Source organism: Rhincodon typus, chromosome 16 (assembly GCF_021869965.1).
Source record: "Rhincodon typus isolate 14 chromosome 16, sRhiTyp1.1, whole genome shotgun sequence".
Lineage (NCBI taxonomy): Eukaryota > Metazoa > Chordata > Chondrichthyes > Orectolobiformes > Rhincodontidae > Rhincodon > Rhincodon typus.
Genome location: NC_063347.1, coordinates 16,723,708 through 16,744,825, shown reverse-complemented (window position 1 = coordinate 16,744,825; position 21,118 = coordinate 16,723,708). Strand labels below are relative to the sequence as shown.

At 38.4% G+C, this 21,118-nt stretch overlaps 1 protein-coding gene and 1 long non-coding RNA gene across 3 annotated transcripts in view; one reads left to right on the top strand and one right to left on the bottom strand.

Annotated features, from left to right (window-relative positions):
• LOC125485174 overlaps positions 1 to 17,661 on the top strand; it is a 33,267-nt gene extending 15,606 nt beyond the window's left edge. For both annotated transcript variants that reach the window (XR_007263925.1, XR_007263924.1), the window contains 4 exons: positions 445 to 628; positions 2,512 to 2,652; positions 5,384 to 5,416; positions 17,290 to 17,661. This is a non-coding gene — a long non-coding RNA (uncharacterized LOC125485174). The remainder of the gene's footprint in view (positions 1 to 444; positions 629 to 2,511; positions 2,653 to 5,383; positions 5,417 to 17,289) is intronic.
• Positions 1,836 to 21,118, bottom strand: part of LOC109921637 (NUAK family SNF1-like kinase 1) — a 34,897-nt gene continuing 15,614 nt past the window's right edge. The window contains exons 2-7 of the mRNA XM_020521667.2: positions 15,066 to 15,186; positions 13,635 to 13,786; positions 9,598 to 9,663; positions 5,379 to 5,498; positions 4,533 to 4,665; positions 1,836 to 3,224 (exon numbers count right to left, since the gene is read on the bottom strand). Of these exons, the coding sequence (XP_020377256.2) occupies positions 2,110 to 3,224; positions 4,533 to 4,665; positions 5,379 to 5,498; positions 9,598 to 9,663; positions 13,635 to 13,786; positions 15,066 to 15,186 (1,707 nt within the window). The 3' untranslated portion in view covers positions 1,836 to 2,109. The remainder of the gene's footprint in view (positions 3,225 to 4,532; positions 4,666 to 5,378; positions 5,499 to 9,597; positions 9,664 to 13,634; positions 13,787 to 15,065; positions 15,187 to 21,118) is intronic.

Here is a 21,118-nt window from a genome sequence, read left to right as displayed (position 1 = left end):
AGAACATAGGAAGTGAAGCTACTGTTACAGGTGTCTTGAGACCAAGTCTTTGAGTGAAATGAGAGGTCGAGTGTACCAGAGGTTGAGTTGGAAAGATCGAGAGACTGCATGTAATGCTCCATTTGCTTGGGGAGTATTTGAATATTTATAGTCATATGAGGTAGTCTTCATTGTTTTATGCTATTCAATTTGTTACTTATAGTTCATACTGACTGGAATTTGCCTGTTGATTCATGTTCAATCTACATCGATTCTCATTTGTGTTAAAGTAAACATTACAAAAAGTGAAATGTTGTTGGTAATTTTGGTTACTTTGACTATTCGGTAGAAGAAGTTCAGAAGGGCCACTGGACTCGAAATGTAACTCTGTTTTCTCTCCATATAGATGCTGCCAGACCTGCTGAGTTTCTCCACAATTTCTGTTTTTGTTTCTTTTACTTAAAGGTCAACTTTGGAGCCAGCGTTGCCTCACCTTGGTGGGATTCATTGTGGAAATAAAATCAGCACTGACCATCCAGCAGGATGACCTCAGGAGATGGTTTATGGTATTTGATAAGGACCATCACAAAATGGATAATAGTGAAGGGCATGGTACTGCAGTCACTGGAAGGACAAACTGTGGAAGATTGTAAGTTATCATCCAAATTTGAGAGGTGTTGGGGATGAGAAGTTAAGATAATTTAAGGTTAACAACCAAATTCAGAAGAAGTTGTGTCTGAATTAAATCAAATTTGGGGTGGAAACATAGGGTTTTGCCTGTGGTTTTACAGTAAAGTTTTTTGAACCTAATAAATTGCAATGGCTTTGTGTATTTTGTGGGGTAGGGCTGAGGTTAAATCATGGATGGATTTAATTTGGACAAACCAATTAAAAGGTGTTGTGTCATTTAAGTCAGTTTAAGATATCAGAAGGGTTTTATTTTAATAATCAACAATTTATACTTGAACCAAACCATGTTTGTGCAGTTTTGTTCCCTATAAAATCCTGAAGTCTAAGGACCATTTGTAATGGAACAGCAACTTCGACAAATTATCTTTGAAGACTGGGTGCACTATTTCATGAGGTCTTTTAAAGTTCACTTGGAATGCTCTTTTGTAAAAAAAAAGTCAGAACGTTTTTAGTACAGTCTTCCCATTCTGTTTACTCCTGCTTACACCATTATTGTCACAGACATAATCTTCAAATTTACTCCTGAAAATTGGATCACTAACGAAGTGAGATTAAGGGGTTTATAGTTGCCTGTTTCTACTTTGTTAAAGGGCATACCTAGTTGCGTTGTTCTGGGCAAAGTAGCCTGTTTTGAGTATTAATAATAATTTCTTGTACCACTATTACAAGATGACAATCATAGTCATCTTCTCAGTGTACTCAAATCTATGGAAGATGATCTGCTGCGGCACTGACCTATGTGTAAATAAAAAGCCAGTTTGAGTAATATGATTGTACACTCAGGATTCTATGCTATGCTTTTGGAAAATTGTTGATTTGGCCTGATTCTCAAACCCAACCTTGCATTTCATTAAGTGAAAATAACAAGTGAATATTAAGAATCCAATTTTAGCAAAAGAATTCATGGAATTTATGTACAGAACCATTTAACACATCAGCCATGTCACAAACAGTGAACACTAAGAATCCAATATTAGCAAAAAAAAATTCATGTAATTATTGCACAGAACCATTTAACATTTTGCAGGGCTGGATGAACACAGCAGGCCAAGCAGCATCATAGGAGCAGAAAGGCTGACGTTTCGGGCCTGGACCCTTCATCAGAAAACGTCAGCCTTTCTGCTCCTATGATGCTGCTTGGCCTGCTGTGTTCATCCAGCCCTGCACCTTGTTGTCTCGGATTCTCCAGCATCTGCAGTTCCTACTATCTCTCATTTAACATTTTAACCTTTTCATAAACATGGACTTACTTCCAGTGGAAACACTCTTATCCTCAAGGAAAAGTGATAATACATTTAATTACTTTGCTATAACACTTTCTTGATATTCTTCATTGAGGGTATCTTCCTCATTGGTTCACTGGAAATAATTTTTGGCTACAGTTTATGGAGAATCACAAATGTAATCCATTCACTTTTCCTTTAAGTTATTACACATCTCTTAAGCCTTATTATAAACATCTTGTGTATCTTCAAGTTCCATTATTGAGAAAATTCTCCCTACATTGTCTTTTCCAGAGCTTCCATTTCTTCTGGCAGTTTGTGGGTCAACTTTATCTGTGTTATCCAGCTCCAAAAAGTCTTCCTCTGAAGCTGAACTATAAATGCTACCATATTTACTTTGAGTAAAGAGTCTTCTTTTGCTTTCTGCTGAGAGATCTAGAAGGTCAAATGAGTCACTAGAAAGTATGCTGTCATCACTAATGACACTAGAGGGGCGGCTTACATTTCTCTGATATCTCCCATTTGATAAGATCAGGTCCTTTAATGAAGCAGAAAGTTTTAGTGATGAGCAATCATCTGGCAGATCTAGACTGATGGAAAACTTTCCATTTCGTTTCAGAATTCCCTTTTTCCTGTATTTAACCTCTCCTGATGAAGGCATTTCTGACTGTTTTCCACATGTTCTGGAAGGAATTTCACCTGTATCCCTGTCTATCACTTCACTGCCTTCTGGAGAAGAGGAATAGCCAGATTCTCTGTGGTAAGAGTTCTTTAGGATCCCTTTCTTTGGTGTACTAGTTAAGACTGTAGTTTGCACTGTGTGCACCTTCTGAAACGTGTTTATAGGTTTTGTGATGGTTCTGCTGGTTTCAGTCCATTGTGGTTGCAGATCCATGTCTGCAGATGAAAGAAACTCATTGTCAAAGCTGCTCCTAGATTTTAGGATTCCCTTTGGTTTTTGCTTTGCATCTTTGGACATGGGTTTCTGCAATTTCACATCTTGTTGTGGTTGTGTCATATCTTTTTCTTTCTTTGACTTCTTTAAACAAACCATTTGCCCATCCCCTGTTATATGAGTAGAAACCTCATGCCCAGTACTCTCAATGGCTTGTACATTTTTAGCTTCTTTAATCCTTTGATTTGCACACCCTTCCCTGGTTTGCCAGTCAATATAACAGGCCGGCAGTGGTGAGTGACAGTCTTTTGCAGAAATACAGTCACAAACAGATGTGTCATAACCCAAGTTGACCCACCAATGGTTTGCAATATCTTCAATTGTCGCACGTTTGTCTGAGTCCACTGATAACATCCAGTCAATCAGGTCACAGGCACCTGTTGGTGAAAACATGCCAACATCTTACAATGAATCATTACAAAGCTTTCCAATTACATTTAACTAGGAAAATTAAAAAAAGTAACCACCAACATTCATCAGTAAAAACACTCCATTCCATACTCCCTAAATTCTTCTATTGTTTAATTAGAAAAATTTGAGCAGAATGATTGCTGAAATAATATTGACTTACTGCAGAGAGAATCTTTAAGGGAATGCGAGTACAATGATATTTACTTTAATTGTTCAGTGTTGATTTATTATATCATATTTTAAAAATCTTTTCCTTGCTTTCTCTAGCTTTCTTTTCTCTTGTACCATCTGTATATTGTAACTTATCCAGTGTAAAATTCACAAAGCGTAGGCTATAATCAATTAAAGTGCCAGAAAAAACATTTGCATGAAATTCTACTCCTTAAGTAAACTTAGCCTGAGTTTTACGGAAAGCCAATGGTAACATCAGTGTGATTAGAACAACTGATCTGTTGACCTGGTATATTTGTTCTTGCACAAAACAGTTAAATGTCATCTTTACTCAACAGATATCTCTTGAGTTAGAAGATTATGAGTTTAAACACAGTCTGGACTTTGAGTACATAATCAAAGTTGACACTTTAATACTAATAAAGGATGTAAAGTTTCAATTGTCAATTGAGATTAAAAATCCTAGGATGTTTTTCAACACAAATAGAGTCTTATGGTATCTTTGCTGGCATTGATCTTTCAAAAAAAATCATTAACGGATTAGTTGGACATTAGTTTCATTTGCTGAATATGGGAGCTTATTTTATGCAAATTGGCTGTCATGTTGACTTCAAAAACAACGCATTGGCTTTAAAGTGCTTTATAATATCCTACATCATATAAAAATCCTACATAAAATGTCACATAAATTCATTACCAGACTGCTTTAATTAATTTTGGAAAAACTGCTCTTGACATGGACTACACCAGCAATGCAGCATTTACTGCTCATCCCTAGTAGCTCCGAGGACAGTAAGAGTCAATTACATGAAGATTCAAATTACACAGGAGTGCAAATTTTCTTTACTGAAGGACATTAATTAACCAGTTATGATTTTACAACAGTCTGGTAACTCTGGTGCATTATTTGGTTACCAGATCAATTTAATTTCGCTAGATATTTGCAAATCTTTGAGCTGAAGGCTTCTACTTTAAAATTCAGTATGAGAAATACTAGGCCAGCAGACCTTTATACAGAAACTTGCCATAGTGTATTCATTATTAGTTCAAAAACATCCAGCTATTTTGTGAGATTGGTTTAATGCAATCTCATAATTCCTTACCAGAAGTCTGGTGAGGTTTCTTGTATTCTCCACAACTGATCTGCTGTGTTAAAGTTTTGTAACTCCTGCTATCAAATGGCATTGTTCCATACACCAGTGTATATAGCAGAACTCCCAGGGCCCAGCAATCAACCTAACACACAACAAAATATATGATAATCAATCCATTAAACATAGCAAATAGAAGACTGTCTCAAATTCTATTGGTTAATTCAATTTCAGAGAATATGTGACGTGTTCCTTTGTATTAACTGAACAACACAATGGATTTGGTTCTTGATAAGTAATGATTAAAGTGCCAGTCAATTTTCAAAACTGTCTACTTTCTAACTGAGATAGTAGGAACTGCAGATGCTGGAGAATCCGAGACAACAAGGTGCAGGGCTGGATGAACACAGCAGGCCAAGCAGCATCATAGGAGCAGAGAGGCTGACGTTTCGGGCCTCGACCCTTCATCAGAAAAGGGTGAAGGGTCGAGGCCCAAAACGTCAGCCTCTCTACTTTCTAACTGACTTGTGTTATAATAATGTCATGTTAACTCTTTTGTCCCCCCTTTTGGGACAGGTCTGCACTGTAAAAGATCCCAATGCCCAGCCAAGATCTTTGAACATCCCCAAAGTGGGAAGTGTGCTGGATTCACTGAATAACAAGCCTGGAATTTTGACTCGCCACACATTCTCAGACAAAGTGGGACAACCAGATAGATATGGACATTTTGCATTTTGAGACTGCATTTAGTCAAAATCATTATTTGGAACTATGTAATAATTGTTTTGTAGCATCTTTGGATTGTGACAAAGTTTTCTAAAAAGCTGATGATTTGTTCCTAATTAATATCTCTCTTACCTCAGGTCCTTGATATGGAAATCCATTCACTATTTCAGGTGAGGCATAAAGAGGACTTCCGCAGTACGTCTCCAACAGTTGATCCTTATGATACGCGTTTGATAAACCAAAGTCAGCAAGCTGAAAAACATCCGCAAGAAATTATGAAACAGGATTACATGATAGCTGTGGTAAATTCAATTGTTCATTCAGATTTGAGGCTCACAGAGAAAGGATTAATTAATATCTCACTGGCTGTGTAAAAGAAAGGTTCTGTATATGTCAGAATTTTTACATAATATTTTGAGGTGTATACTGTGAACTGTAACGGTGATTCACGAAGCACCTGGATGAATACATGAATGGGAAGGGAATAGAGGGATACGGATCCTGTAAGTGAAGACAGTTTTAGTATGGAAGGGCAAAATGTGTTGGCATAGGCTTGGAGGGCCACAGGTCCTGTTCCTGTGCTGTACTGTTCTTTGTTATGATTATAAAGTCAATGATCACACCGGTCACATTACATCAATTGCAAATGCAAGTGTAGAAATCTGAGTCACAGTACAGGAGAATGAAAAAGTCTGTTATTTTCAGCAACATTCTATCTTTTTTGTTTAAGACACATGCAGTATTTGTACCAGTGAGTTGATATATTCTTAATATCCAAGTAAAATTTAAAATGGTATGGAATTTGGGGTAGTTAATAAGACTGTTTTACTCATCTTTTGAGCTGGGTATCACAGGGAGTCTTAAAATGAGTTTGTTGAGAGAATGAAAAGTAAAATTAGAAGAATTCTTATTGCTGAGGTGCTCATTGTGAATTTTAATAGGAGAAAGAATATTTACAAGATTGGAATTCTTCAAATTCCACTTACTTATTTTAGTTCTGAGGTTCCTGCCAAATAAGGTATTGTATTCCTCGCTTTTTAAATATTATTTAGGGAAGTCTGGAAGCTGACATAATTTTTGTACTTGATTCAAATAGTTAAACTTATTGGAGAAAACTAGAGATCAAATAATGATCAAATTTCAAATGAATCTTCTTCCAAAAATCTTTTATAGAGCAATATATTAAACATTCTGCCACCATTTAAAATTCTAAATAAAACATTTATTCTTCAAGGTAAACAAGGAATATTATGGGTGTCATTTTCCAATAATTCTTGTTCGCCTCCCTCTTAACTGCCCTTTAAAATAGAGTTCCTGCTAGTCATGGAAAACTTGGAAAATTCATGAAATTTAACAAAAGATGAAACTTTTTTGACTTTGGGCGTGGTTCCAAGCTTCTGCAAAGTTTCTCTGACATCTACTCCCCTGTCTCTAATTTATTTGCACGCTCAGAATTCAGTATGGGTTTTGTCTTTCTGCTGCCCGATCCTGCTCATGACAACTGCAGATCGGTTGTTTTGGTGCCCTCCTGAACAACAGCATTAACTGGCTGAGTTGTACACATCAGATTTCCAAGTCCCTCCAACATTGATTGTCTCATATGAGGGGAGTTATATTTGTTAATGTCATATTTTTGTTCCTGAAGAGACAGTGAAAGCACTTTAGAGTCCAAACACGGAAAACTAAAAAGTAATTGAATTGTCTTGGAATGTTGTGGATACTACCTTTAATAAAGATGCAGAAGCCCTGTCAAAATATTAAGGGTTTGTCTATCAGTTTTCATCCAGTTTTGGGTAATAAATTCACTTGATGCTGTTTTGGGGAATGGCCATATTTTGATAAGATAGCAACTTTGGTATGAGTGGGAAATTTTTTGGACATCATTTAGTACATCTGACTTTCACCATGTATTAGAAATTAGATCCTTGGCTTTTCTTCCTTTCTATGCAAATTCTTAAAATAACTTCACTAATAATTTGACTGGAAAATTAGATAGAGATATTATAACAGTGAAACCACGTCTAACAGAAAAAGAGCTAAATGTGCACACGTAGGAGAGAACAAGTGGTAGCCAGAATGTTTGGAATAATTTGAATCACCTTTTCAAATAAATAGGATGAACATATAAGAGGCAATAACTGAAAGAATAAATGCAATAACTTCCTCAAGAAAAAGATTATGTCAGATTACCTATAAATATATTAATTAGATCAAAGTAATTGTTGGGCGGCATGGTGGTTCAGTGATTAGCACTGCTGTCTGTCAGCACCAGGAACCTTTGTTTGATTCCACCCTCGGGCAACTATTTTGGAGTTTGCACATTTTCCTTGTGTCTCTGTGTGTTTCCTCTGGGTGCTCCAGTTTCCTCCCACAATCTAAAGATGTGCAGGTTAGGTGGATTGGCCATGCTAAATTGTGCACAGTGTCCAGGGATATGCAGGCTACATGGATTATCTGTGGGAAATGCAGGTTTACAGGGATAGGGTAGGGGGGTAGGTCTGGATAGGATGCTCTTTGGAGTGTTGGTGTGGACTCGATGGGCTTCCACACTGTAGAGAGTCTATGATTCCAAGTTCTGAAGCAAAGTGTTGTTTTGAGAGGACAGATTCATTGTGGCTTACTGAACAAATATAGAGCTAAAATAAATCAAAGAAACCAAAAACATATAATGTTTTGTTGCTGAAACCATAAAGACTTCAGAACACTTAATTAAGAGCTGGCTGTAACTCTCCCTATTTAACAGAGGGGGTATAAACTAGACCTGCTGGATACAGTGACTACACAAAAGGGAAGCATTTACTTTGCCATGTATTTAAGCCCTTAGGTTATTTTCCTGCTGTCAGTTATGGCCATAAGATTTCATAATGATTTCACAGTTCTCCTCCTCTAGTGGTTTTGCCCTAATTTAGTGCTGAAACTGATCGTTATTAAGTGCTAGTACTTGTGGACAGGATTTTGCAGGATTTCCCTCTCCACCATCTGAAGAGTTGGCAGCGAACTCAGCCCTGCCAATCACAGCAGCCTGACAACCATTTAAATTTCCAAGGAGTTTCAGTTAGCTGGAGATAGGACTTCTGTCCCTTACTTGGTCAGAGATCCCATCTCAGGGAACTGCCTGAGAAACATGCAGGGGCCAGGTCAGGCATATTCAAAGTCCTGGAGTCCACGACTAGATAAATGCTGGGAATCTCATGGCAGAATGGGGAGGTTGAGACCCAGGAAGATGGGGAGTGGATCTGGGAACCTTGATGGAGAGGCCAAGGGCAAGAAGCACCATGGGTAAAAAACTTTTGGGGAGCTGAGGAACCAAAGACAGCCTTTGAAGAAGGCACCCCCCTACCATCTTTCCACAAGAGGCCTAAGTAGGGTGACGTGGTGACTGCCCACCTGCCCCTCACCTCCTCAAAATTTAGCCTGGGCAGAAACCAGCACTTCAGTGGTCAGTAATTAGTTAGCAGGGACGCATTGATTTTTTTTTTCTCAGCCAGTTGTGAGAGTTAGTTAATATTGGAAAGGTATTTAACTTATAGGACCACTGATTAGAATATTGCTATTCATAACTTAGAAGTGCAAATTATTTTAGATATCAGCAATGGATCAATCTCCGTTTTGCTCTTTTTACAAAGTGTGGCGACAATGTCCTTTCAATCCTGCAACAAGGGTTCAAAATCAGCCACCATTGGAATAAAGCCTTCTCCATAAAAAGGGATTTATTTATCGTGTGCTAGGTGCCTTCTTCTCTGAGTTATATTATACTTCAGAAATTAGAATAAAGCCAATGATTCACTTTAAGAAATATTGGCAGATCAAAATCCAGAGCAGTGTATTTTTCTTATATTCTTTCATAGAATTCAGATTAATTAAGGATATCTAGTAGGCGTGGATGATTTGGACTGCGGCTCTATTTCTGTGCTGTACAACTCTGTGACTATGTGGGCACTGCTTAAGGGATCAGCATTTGGCATTTGCTGTCCATTCTTAATGACTTGAACTGATTGGCTTTCTAGGTAATTTCAGAAGGTCTAGAATCACTTATTGACCAGGCAAAGAAGATAGATGATTTCCTTACCCAAAGGGTATTAGTGAACCAGATGGGTTTTTAATGACAATGCTAATTTCATGTACATCATTACTGAGGCTAGCATTCAATTCCACATTTCTTAATTGATATTAAATTCCTCCAGCTGCTTACCTGAGATTTGAATCGATGTCCCAGAGGATGAGCTTCAGCCTCTGCTTACTAGTTTAGAGACATTACCACTATGCTACCATGTTTGACTAATTATGCAAAAATGTATGAAGCGATTCAAGCAACAATACAAAAAAAGTAATATATTAAAAAAAAACTAACCTTCACATTAAAGTTTTCATCCAGGAGAATGTTTTCTAGTTTAAGGTCACGGTGCACAATTCCCTTCTGTATGGGATAGACAAACTTCAGAGTTAATCTATTGGGATGGGGTTGCTTGCGTTGGTCAGATGTTAAACTTTAAAAATCTCAACCCCAAACCCAACTCACATTGAAGCTGGACCATTTTGCATTAAACAGAGACAGGAAGGGAGCTGGGTAACGAACTTGCTCCCAGACGACAGGTTCATCATTTAAATATTAAAATAAGTCTACCTCAGATTTTATCTTGCTTATATTTTTTAACCCTGGCATGATGGGTTTCCTAGATCTCAGGAAATCCAGCAGTTGAAAGGAAGTGTAAACAGCTGTATGCAACAGATAAGTGACTTTTCAGCATTAGAGGAAACAGAGTATTTCTTTCCAGGATTGTTCAATCCTCCACCTGGGATCATGCCCTGCTCTGAGATCTCTGACCCTTTTTTATGTCATTAAAAGAAATGTGCTTTTAGGATACAAGGAAGAATGCAATATGACAATAAGCACAAAACAATATTGATTACTTGAAGTCTATACATAAATTCAACAAAACCAACAATTTCATTTTTGTAAAGTTTCTGAGATCTTTTTTAAGAATGGTTGTATGGGATAGTGATTAATCATTTTAAATCATATTCCTCCCTATTAGTGAGTTAAGTTGGACTCCTAGACATTTATAGCATGGAAGAACAATATTCAACTTATTCTGTTTACACCAGTCAACAAAGGTCTGACTACACTAATGCTGATGTACAACTTTTGACCCACACCCCTGGAGGCTATAATAATGAGTGGATATCTAAATACTGTCTTGATCACACTTTTATATAGTGAGGTCCAGATTCCTACCACTTTCTGATTGGAAAAGACTTTTCCTCAACACAATTCTCAGTGTTCTACCTCTTAACTTAAAGCTTTGGCCCTGGTTATTGACTCCTCAACTAATGGAAAATGCTTTCCTATCCACCCTTTCAATTCTCCTCATAATTTTAAATAGCTCTATCCCCTCTCAACTTTTGCTGCTCCAAGGAAATTAACCCTTCCTTATCCAATCTTTCCTCATTGCTAACATCCTCCAGCCCTGACAGGATCTTGGTAAATCACATCCTTCATACAATGTGACAATCAGAACTGCAAGCAGTAATCCAACTATGGCCTAGCCAGCATTTTATACAGTTCGAAAATGACCTCCTTGCTCTTGTATTCTATACCTCAACTAATAGAAGCAAATATCCCATGTATCTCCTTAATCACCTTATCTACCTGCTTTGCCATTTTACAAGGATTTGTGAATACATTCACAAATTTCCCTCTGATCTTCAGTAGTTCCCAGGATCCTACCATTCATAGTGTATTCCCTTGCCTTGTTAGCCCTCTTACGTGCATTACCTTGTACTTTTCCAAGTTGGATTCCATTTTCCACCATTCTATCCACCTGCGGTTTGCAGCTAATCTCTTCACTATTTACAACACCCTACCAATTTTCATGTCATCTGCAAATGTCTTGATCACATTTGCTACATTTAAGTCCAGATCCTTAATGTACACCACAAATAGCATGTGCTCCAGTACCAAGCTCTGCAGAACCCTACAGTGGTGGAAACAGGTTTCAAGTCACAAAAACATCCCTCTACCATCACCCTCTGTTTTCTATCTCTCAGCCAATTTTAGATCCATATGCCACTTTGCCTTGCATCCATGGACTTTCTTGACCAGTTTGCCATGATATCATCCCTCCTCTCTGCTATAATTGATTCCTTGATCAATATTGGGACTCCCCCTCCTTTTCTGTCCCTCTCTGTATCACATATCAATATCTTATAACCAGGAATGTTGAGCTGCCAATCCTGCACATCTTTCAGACAAGTCTCTATCCTTGCTATGATGTCATACTTCCATGTGCCTATCTGTGTCCTCAGTTCATCTATCTTATTCCTCAGGTTCCTTGCATTAAAATATATTCCATTTACCCTTCCTAAATTCACTTCTTTCTTATCTAGCTGATGTTTCCTCAGGCTTTCAGACTCACTTACTGGTGTTTTGATTTCTAAATCCACCTCAGCTTCTCTCTCCTCTGAACTACTTGTCAGGATCCCATTCCCCTGCCAATCTAGTCATTTAGGATCAGGATATTGACCAGGCTGAAAAAAAACATCATTTTTAAGTGAAGTAGAACTTCATCTACGAGCACAGTAATTCTGTTAAACCCATATCTTGGTCCTTTCTTTGAAAGAAAATTGGTTTTCAACAAAATGCTTTAAGCAGGAACAATGAATTTTAATGTAACTTTCATCAGTCTGTGAAACCTTATTTTCTAATGTGCTTGTACGCCTGTTTGAGTTTGAATTGCTTAGGTTATCAGTTACAAAATATTTGGAGTAACACTGCAGAAACAAATGCAAGGACAAAAAGGGATAATTTTATGAGTGCTTACCACTGTTAAGGTACCTCATCTATTGGTAGTACATACTGAAAGATCATAGTCATGATGCCTATAATTAGATTACATTGGTCATGAGCTAAAATTCTGGGGTCCCAAGTACTAAGACATTAATGGCTAGCATGAAGCTCCACCAAGCTACCATGAGCTGCCAACCTAACAGGCCCTTGCTGTCAAAGTGGTCACTGAGGAGTCATGGCAGTTTCCAAGCTTAGAAACAGGGTCTTAGTACCTCTCTTAAAGCACTATCGACAATCAAAATTCTACCCATTAAAGTTAATAATACTACCATCAGACATTGAAGAAACTCTACTGCTGTGTAGCTGAAACAGTCTGAGCACAGGAACAAATCATTAACTAAATGTCACTGTCACTGTTTTATATTTGGAGTATTGGGAATTCAGTATTTTGATTGGCATTTACATACATATATTTGGAGTAGTTTCTGCTACAAGCACTCATAGATCATAGAATCCCTACAGTGTGGAAACAGGCCCTTCGGCCCAACAAATCCACACTGACCCTCAGAGCATCCCACCCATCCCCCTATAACCCACCTAATCTACACATTCCTGAACACAATGGGCAATTTAGCATGGCCAATCCACCTAGCCTGCACATCTTTGGACTGTGGGAGGAAACCGGAGCACTCAGAAGAAACCCATGCAGACACGGGGAGAATGTGCAAACTCCACACAGACAGTCGCCCAACGGTGAAATCGAACCCGGGTTCCTGGCGCTGTGAGGCAGCAGTGCTAACCACTGAGCCACCGTGGTATCCATGTTTCCACATTCTAGTTGGAAATCTTTTGTTTTTGTTGACATGATTATAATTTGCATGGCTGTATGTGTGTTTATAATTATGCACATAGAGGGGCTTTATGGTGCAGTGGTAGTGTCCCTATCTCTGACCCAGGAGGCCTGATTTCAAGTCCCACCTGCTCCAAACGTGTGTAATAACATCTCTGAACAGGTTCAGTATAGAATGTCTGTAGTTGTGCCTGTTGCTGAGTACAATTATTATACAATTGGAGTGTGTATTTGCAATTTATAAAGTTGCATATATGTATGTGTATTGTTGGATATATGTATTGCTGTATCTGCTTATAGCTGTTTACGTTGCTGCTAGAGAATTGTACAGCTTAGGGTGTAATTAGATTGTTATAATTAAGGTTGTGTCCTTTGCTCATTCTGGTAACTGCAGCATTTGCTGTGGGTGTGGCAATTGTTGCACTGATCGCAGTGTCTGTATCAATGGCTGTACATAAAGGTGGGTTTATATGTATGGGTAGAACATTATTACATAGAGCATTGTGAGGATTGCTTTGGTGGCGAGAGTGGACACGGAACAGACAGATGGAACTATTCCATTGCTCTTCAGTGATCTAGAATTTAAATAGTCAGTTCCTATCATCCATCATCTCCACTCTCATCAATCCTCTGGGCAGCAATATTATTAATATGCAAGGATTTATTAATATGACAATGTCAGCAGGCATAATGTCTGGGCACCACACACAAACAGAAAGTCCCCATCAAAATAGCATGGAAATTTTTTTACCTTGTGACAGTAGTGAATTGCTGAGACAATTTGCCTGAAAGCTCTGCGTGCTTCATTCTCAGACAGCCTACGACGTTCATTTACATAATCATACAATTCGCCATTACTGCAGTAGTCCATTACAATTATAATCTTATCCTTATTTTCAAACACTGCAGAAAAAAAAAACATGTAAGTGATCACTGAATCTGGAGCATATTGTTTTCTCTGGTTCACATGGCTGGTCAGCATTTATTGCCCATCCCTAGTTGCCCTTGAGAAGGTGATAGTGAGCTTCCTTCTTGAACCAGTGCAGTCCATGTGTTGTAAGTTGACTCACAATGCCCTTAGGGAGGACATTCCAGGGGTTGATCCAGCAACAGTGAAGGAATGGCAATATATTTCCACGTCAGGATGGTGAGTGACTTGGAAGGGAACTTGCAGGTGGAGTTGTTCCCAAGTGTTTGGTGTCCTTTTTATCACCTAATATTATTGATTATAGGAAGAAAACCCACATTCTGGATTTTAATTTTAAACTCCATGTTCATTTCTTTGGAATTGTGTGCAAAAACAAAGAATTAGAAGTAGGAGTAGGCCATTTGGCCCCTCAAGGATGCTGTGCCATTCAAAAAGGTTATGGCTGACGTGACTGTGGCCTTATCTCCATTCTCCTGTCTGACCTTTATAAACCGTTTGTTGATCACAAAATCTGTCTAACTTGGGCTTGAATTTTTTGATTGATCCAACCTCCACTACTTTCCGACAAAGAGAATTCTACAAAGAGACAAATAATCTTCTCACCTCAATCCTAAATCTGAAATGAGCTGTAAGCACTATAAACGATTTTAGCTCCTAACTGTGAGCCAAAAAAAAACTTCAACATGTTATAATTTCCATAGGTTGAGAATTTATAGAGTCTTTCCACACCATTGAGTAAGACAATTTTTTTTGCTCCAAATACAGAGATTGACACAGCAATACAGTATCTCTACAGCCACAGGTATAAATTAAAAACTATCTCCCTAAATCATGACTGGAAGGTAATGTTTGCATTTTTTGAATTCCACTGGTAGTTAGTAATAGGTTCAGCCCACATGTTGACAGTAATATCTCTGAATTCCACAGATATGTGCAAACCCTTAGAAGCTCATTTTAACTTTTGATGGGTGTGAAAGACAGGCAGTAGCAGATTGGTTGCCTATCATTTACCCAGCCTGATTTTTTTTTCTGGGGTGAAACATACAGACAGCATACTGCCATCTGTTTTCCAAAAATTAAAAATGTACTACTTCTCTCGGGCCCACTGACTGATGCTCATAATCTGGGGATAATCGTCACTGCCTGGCTGGTATTATGGCAGACTATGTGTTGAACAAAACACTTTATAAAATATTTTGCTCCATGAACATGTGTGGTCCATTCATTATCTCTTTAATTTATGATGATACCCACCTTCATAAATGCGTATGATATTAGGGTGGTTAAGAGACGACATGATTTCCATTTCCCGCTGGATGTGGATCCGATCCGGTTCCTCTTGAAACCTATCCTTTCGCACAGATTTAATAGCTACCTGTGAACAAGAACCCATCAAGAACATCAGGTGATGATGAAAATTTCAGTTCAAAATCACCAAAAGGAAATCAGAGCAAAGGCATATGAAGAATTGGGCTTCAATTAAAGTAATCATTTATTTCATGCCCTCTGAACAAAAGAAGCTTGTGTGCATGGAGATGAAATTATAGAAGCATAAAGTCAGAATCATACAACACGGAAATGGGCCCATCAGTCCAACTTGTCCATGCTGACCAGGTTTCCCAACATACACTAGTCCCATCTGCCTGTGTTTGAATCATATCCCTCTAAACCTTTCCTGTTCATGTACCTGTCTAAATGTCTTTTAGATTTGGTAATTGTACTCGCTTCTACCACTTCCTCTGGCAGTTTGTTCCATACACGCATCACTCTCTGTGTGAAAAGTTGCCCCTCAGGTCTCTTTTAAATCTCTCCCCCTCACCTTAAACCTTTGCCCTGGAGAAAATATCTTGGCTAATTCCACACAGTCACCCAAAGGTGGATTCGAACCTGGGTCCCTGGTGTTGTAACCACTGAGCCACCATGTTGTCCTGAACCCTCTCCAGTTTAATAACATCCTTCCTCTAGCAGGGTGACCAGAATTGTATGCAGTACTCCAAAAGTAGCCTCCCCAATGTCTTGTACATCTGCAACATGACGTCCCAACTCCGACACTCAATGCTGTGAACAATGAAAGCGAGTGTGCCAAACGTCTTCTTCACCACCCTGTCTACCCATGATGTCATTTTCAAGGAACTATGTACCTGCACCTCTAAGTCTCTGTGTTCAACAACACTCGCCAAAGCCTTACTATTTACTGTGTGAGTCCTATCCTGATTTGTCTTACCAAAATGCAACACCTTACATTTATCTAAATTAAACCTCCATCTGCTGCTCCTCAGCCCATTAGCCCAGCTGATCAAGATCTTGTTGTACTCTTAGATAACCTTCTTCACGGTCCACTATACCGTCAATTTCGGTGTCATCTGTAAACTAATTTACCATGCCTCTTACATTCTCATCTACATCGTTTATATAAATGACAAACAAAGGTGGATCCAGCACCGATCCTTGCGGCACACAGACTGGTCACAGGCCTCCAGTCTGAACACCAGCCCTCTACCCTCTGTCTCCTACTGTCAAGCCAATTTTGTATCCAATTGGCTAGCTTTCCCTGGATCCCTTGTAATCTAATCTTACTAACCAGTCTACCATGCGGAACCTTGTTGAAGGCCTTATTAAAGTCCATGTATACTAGAATTGCACTTGTTTTGGCCTCTACACCTATTAGAGTAGAGCTTTCCAAAATTAGAGTCAGGACCCTGGGTGGGATCATCAGCTAAAGTGTTGAGTTTGTAGGCTCCCGGGGCAGTATTGGCCATAGTGGAGCTCTGATTGAGTTCTAAGATCTATGTTTCCACTGTAACACACAAGCATTGATTGTCTCTCAGGCCCTGGTCACTTCCCAGTTCCCATTGAGGAGTCGCAACAATTTTCAAGCCTTGAATAGGGGTTATTGTAGGAAAAAGTTTATGAAGCACCGAATTAAAAGCTATTTTGTGAACACATTGTTTCATTGAGCAGAAAGAGCAGATTGAAAAGCTAGGGCAATAGTGTTGACCAATGTTAACCAGTGAGGAAGAATCTCAACTGAGAGCAAAGGACTATTTGATTCCAAAGTGCACAAGTAGCATGTTTCTGAGACATTGTGTTTTCACTGGTAAACTATGTAGACACTTATACACTCATGTAACCTTTGGGGCTAGGATTCATTTGTACCCATGAACAAAATAAAAACTGTTGTCCTTTTCTGATGAAGGGTCTAGGCCCGAAACGTCAGCCTTTCTGCTCCTATGATGCTGCTTGGCCTGCTGTGTTCATCTAGCCCTGCACCTTGTTGTCTCGGATTCTCCAGCATCTGCAGTTCCTACTATCTCTGTTGTACAGTAGCTTTCTTTTGCCAAAGAACATGGAGTGCTGGTTCTCTTTGAGATGCTGTTATGCTGTTCACCTGACTCCTCTTTATTTGTTTGAAAGAACTGATGTATTCCAAATTCTGATTTAGTGTTCTCATTTTGAATTTTTTCTTTGGTCCAATCAGGTTTCACGGACGGAGATAAAAAGGACTCGCACTGTTATCACTGTCAGGCACAATTCATAGTCTCAAGCAAGATAACATTGTTTTCAGTAGGACTTCACAGATTTCTGATAACTTTTATCAGACAGTGGGTGGTGTTAAACCATTCCAGTTTATTTTTATTCGGAGTTATCTACTGAGCAAAAGGGCAAAGCATGCAACTCTACAATTCCAGAAATGTACAAGGATTATTTAAAGAATACCTCACCTCAGGAATGTTTGCAGATGCCATTGCTGCAACTCAGTTCTTGACATTTTGTGGTTGTAAGTGCGTTAGAGGTTGTGAACAGCGTATGTTCAGCATCAATATTCAGAAAATCTCAAATAAATTTTGACAAATGGTGAAAAGTAACTGTAAATATTAGACTCTCTTTTGACTTCATCCACCCGGCAATCACTTAATGATGTCTCTACAATTACTGTGTAAGCAGTACTGTCAGACACTTATCTTTATAATCTTTTGCTCTTTAGGGCCACTCTGCTGCACTGTTTTTGAAGGTTTATTTAATCTAATGCTTGGCACCTTAGATTCCTCTTGCAAAGCAATTTTCCCCCATCAACTTGAATTGTCTGCAAATAAATCTACAAAAGATAATTTCCCTTACAAATGTAAAGAGTGGCTCAGTTCTTGGCATTTCTAATCTTATTTCCTCATCTTCTGCCTTTCCTATTGAACCTTTCCTTGAAAATACAACTTGCCGTTCCTCATTGCCTCTGCTCACTTGGGTCTTTCATGGGTTTCCTTTCAATTCTCAGTTCCTTTGCTGCCTTTGTCACACCTCTCTTACTTTTTACCTTGTTTTCAGTCAACTCCATATATATGATGAAATGCATACTTTAAATGCAAGACAAAAATTACTAATGTATTAATAATGTTACGAACGCACAAGTACTCAACATGTTCTTTTGAAATTTCTGGATTTGCTATTTTAATGAGATATGACCTGATTTAAAATAAACAAATTGAAGTTTCACATGCTTTGCACAAAAAGAAGATGAAATTAGCTGCAGCTGGTAGTGAAGTAGTGGGCTAATATCAAATTACCTGTCTACTTTACATGATACTCAAATTCCTTTTCCATTAAGTTGACAAATCCTATCACCAGTCTGCTTAAAATGAAAACACAATCCTTTGTATTTTACTGTACATTAAGTTGCTGTGTATTTCATTTAGATCGCTTTTGTCTGTGATTCAATTATGATGCTTTCAAGGAGCTAAAGAGGGGAGAAGCTATACAGGGACCCAAACAGAATGATGTAAATTTTAAAAACCAAAAGAACTGTGGATGCTGTAAATCAGAAACAAAAACAGAAATTGCTGGAAAGGCTCAGTAGGTTTGAGTGAAGTAGTGGGCTGCTATCAATTCACCTGTTTATCTTACATTACATTTGATATTCTTTTCCATTAAATTGACCAATCCCATCGCCTGTTCTGAGGAAGGGCCACTCGACCCGAAACGTTAACTCTGATTTCTTTCCAGAGATGATGTAAATTTTACTTGGAATGTTGAAAACCAGGAGCCAGTTTAGGTAAATGAGCACAGGGATGAATAACTCAGATCTGGGATGGGATAGGACAGGATATGAACAATGAAGGTCTTGAATGGGTGTAGAGAGTAAAGGATGGAACCATCCTAGAGAACACTGGAATAAAAAAACTTGCAATTATCTAATTCCTTACATGATCTCAGGGCATCACTAAGTGTTTTACATTCGTGGATGGACTTTTGAAGTGTATTATTTCTTGTAATGAATGTTTACACCTGGAGGTGATATTTTTATATACTTTCACCATCGAAATCAACTATTACTGCATTACTACAAGTGGCTATGGCTCATCAAGAGTGTGGATGAGGGTTTCAGCAGCAAATGATCTGAAGAAGGGTCTAGGCCCGAAACGTCAGCCTTCCTGCTCCTCTGATGCTGCTTGGCCTGCTGTGTTCATCCAGCTCTACACCTTGTTGTCATAGAAGTGCAGGTGGATGTTTCTCACAGAGGTGACAGTAATGTCATTAATGGGACCATGGTTGTAGAGAGGCCACAGGGAAAGGAGGACAAGTGGATGAATATAAGGAAAGGGTAATTCAAAGGGGCCAGCACAGCAGTGAAATTATTGGACAGATTGTAAGGGGATTTGAAATGAAGATTGAAAATACTGCAATGAGGAGTTGCTGAGTAGAGGCTCAGGGAAGGAAGAATAGAAAAAAAAAACTTTTGAGATGATAATTTGGAGAAAGTAGTTGAATTTTAAAGGTAATTCAAGACGTGAAACATGCTCAGGTGTTTGAGTGAGAGTAAGAAGTCAAAGAGGTATGGGAGAGACCATGATGTGATTTGGTGTTGGAAGGCATTCAGAATCTGTGGTAGAGAGGTCATTGTATTCTACAGAATATTATACTAGATGGCTTATCTTATTTGTAGTCATGTTTATGACCAAGCAAAATAACAGTCTTTTCCATACATTACCAAAACACCAAACTCAGAATACACAACTTAGCTATTGTCGTTACAAAATTTCTGCTCCTGGACATTTAGATTTTCTTGTATTCAAAACATATGGCCTATTCTGACTGTGTACTACATATTCTTTTCTGACCTTATAGTTTTGCCCAGAGTCATATGCATAGCATTACTGTGTTTCTAAGGGATCTGTAGGATAATTTAATTTGACATCATTTGATTTTGTAGAACGTGTGAAGCATGAAAGGCTTTGTGTGTTTATTCCAATGGAAATGTTCTGTTTGACATCTTGTTTAGATAATTTAATCAGTTTCTTTATCGAAGTTCCTCGTCCTTTGCACATTTCTCCATACCACCCTCAGAACACGCAAGCCACAGATTAACTATTTTCAGAATTTCTTTTCACTTCAATGCAGCCAATGTTCTTGTTCTAATTCCTGAGTTGAGCCACGTGCCTCAAACTGGTGGAAGATTAATGACAGTAGACAGATTGAGGGTGAGTACTAGGGGGAGGTCTGTACTACTAAATCCTTTCATTCTCATGTGCTTACGCAGATAGTTTTTCTCTGCACATCAACAATGACTGGAGACAGAAATTAACACAAGAATCATTGGAACTTATTCTGAGGAGAATAGTTTAGAATATCTTGTACAGCAGTATCCTACTTCCAGTTGCTGTGATTTCAACACGTCATCATTTTGCAATAACAGTTTGTTAGGCAGTAAGAGCATTCACTTATATTAAAAAAAAATTTAATGTAGTAATTGTCATCAGTATTAGGAATAGGAATTTTTGATCCTAGGTTTGAAACCAGTGAAAATCTCGATTCACGTTTTCTGACAAAGAATTGTATTTCCCTTTTAATAATAAAATGCTTCCAATTTTAATCTTTAGAAACTGCATTTTATCCTTTGGACCATATATATTGCCATTTTCATTGTGTCACCTTCATCATTATTGGCTATTGATAAACAGGACTGACTGCAAATGCTCATGCTGTTTCTTTTAAATTCTGGTTATCAGGTTGGTAGGTAACCATGCAATGGCCGTGGTAGGTTGGCTGGTTTGTATCATAATGACCTTGTAATAAACATACATTCAGTATTCAAGGTGAACTTGCAGAACTTACAAACCTAAACTGATTAATATCTGGGATGCACTGACTACTCTCTGTTCATGTGCAAAAGGAGAAATTTTCACTGTGCTCCATGTGTAATGAAATGACTGTCCTAATATGGGGGACAACATTTTGGAATAGCATAGAAGAAATTATGGTCAGGAAATCCAAAGGGTAGGATTTTCTGAACGTTGTGGAGTTTCTCTGCAGCCATG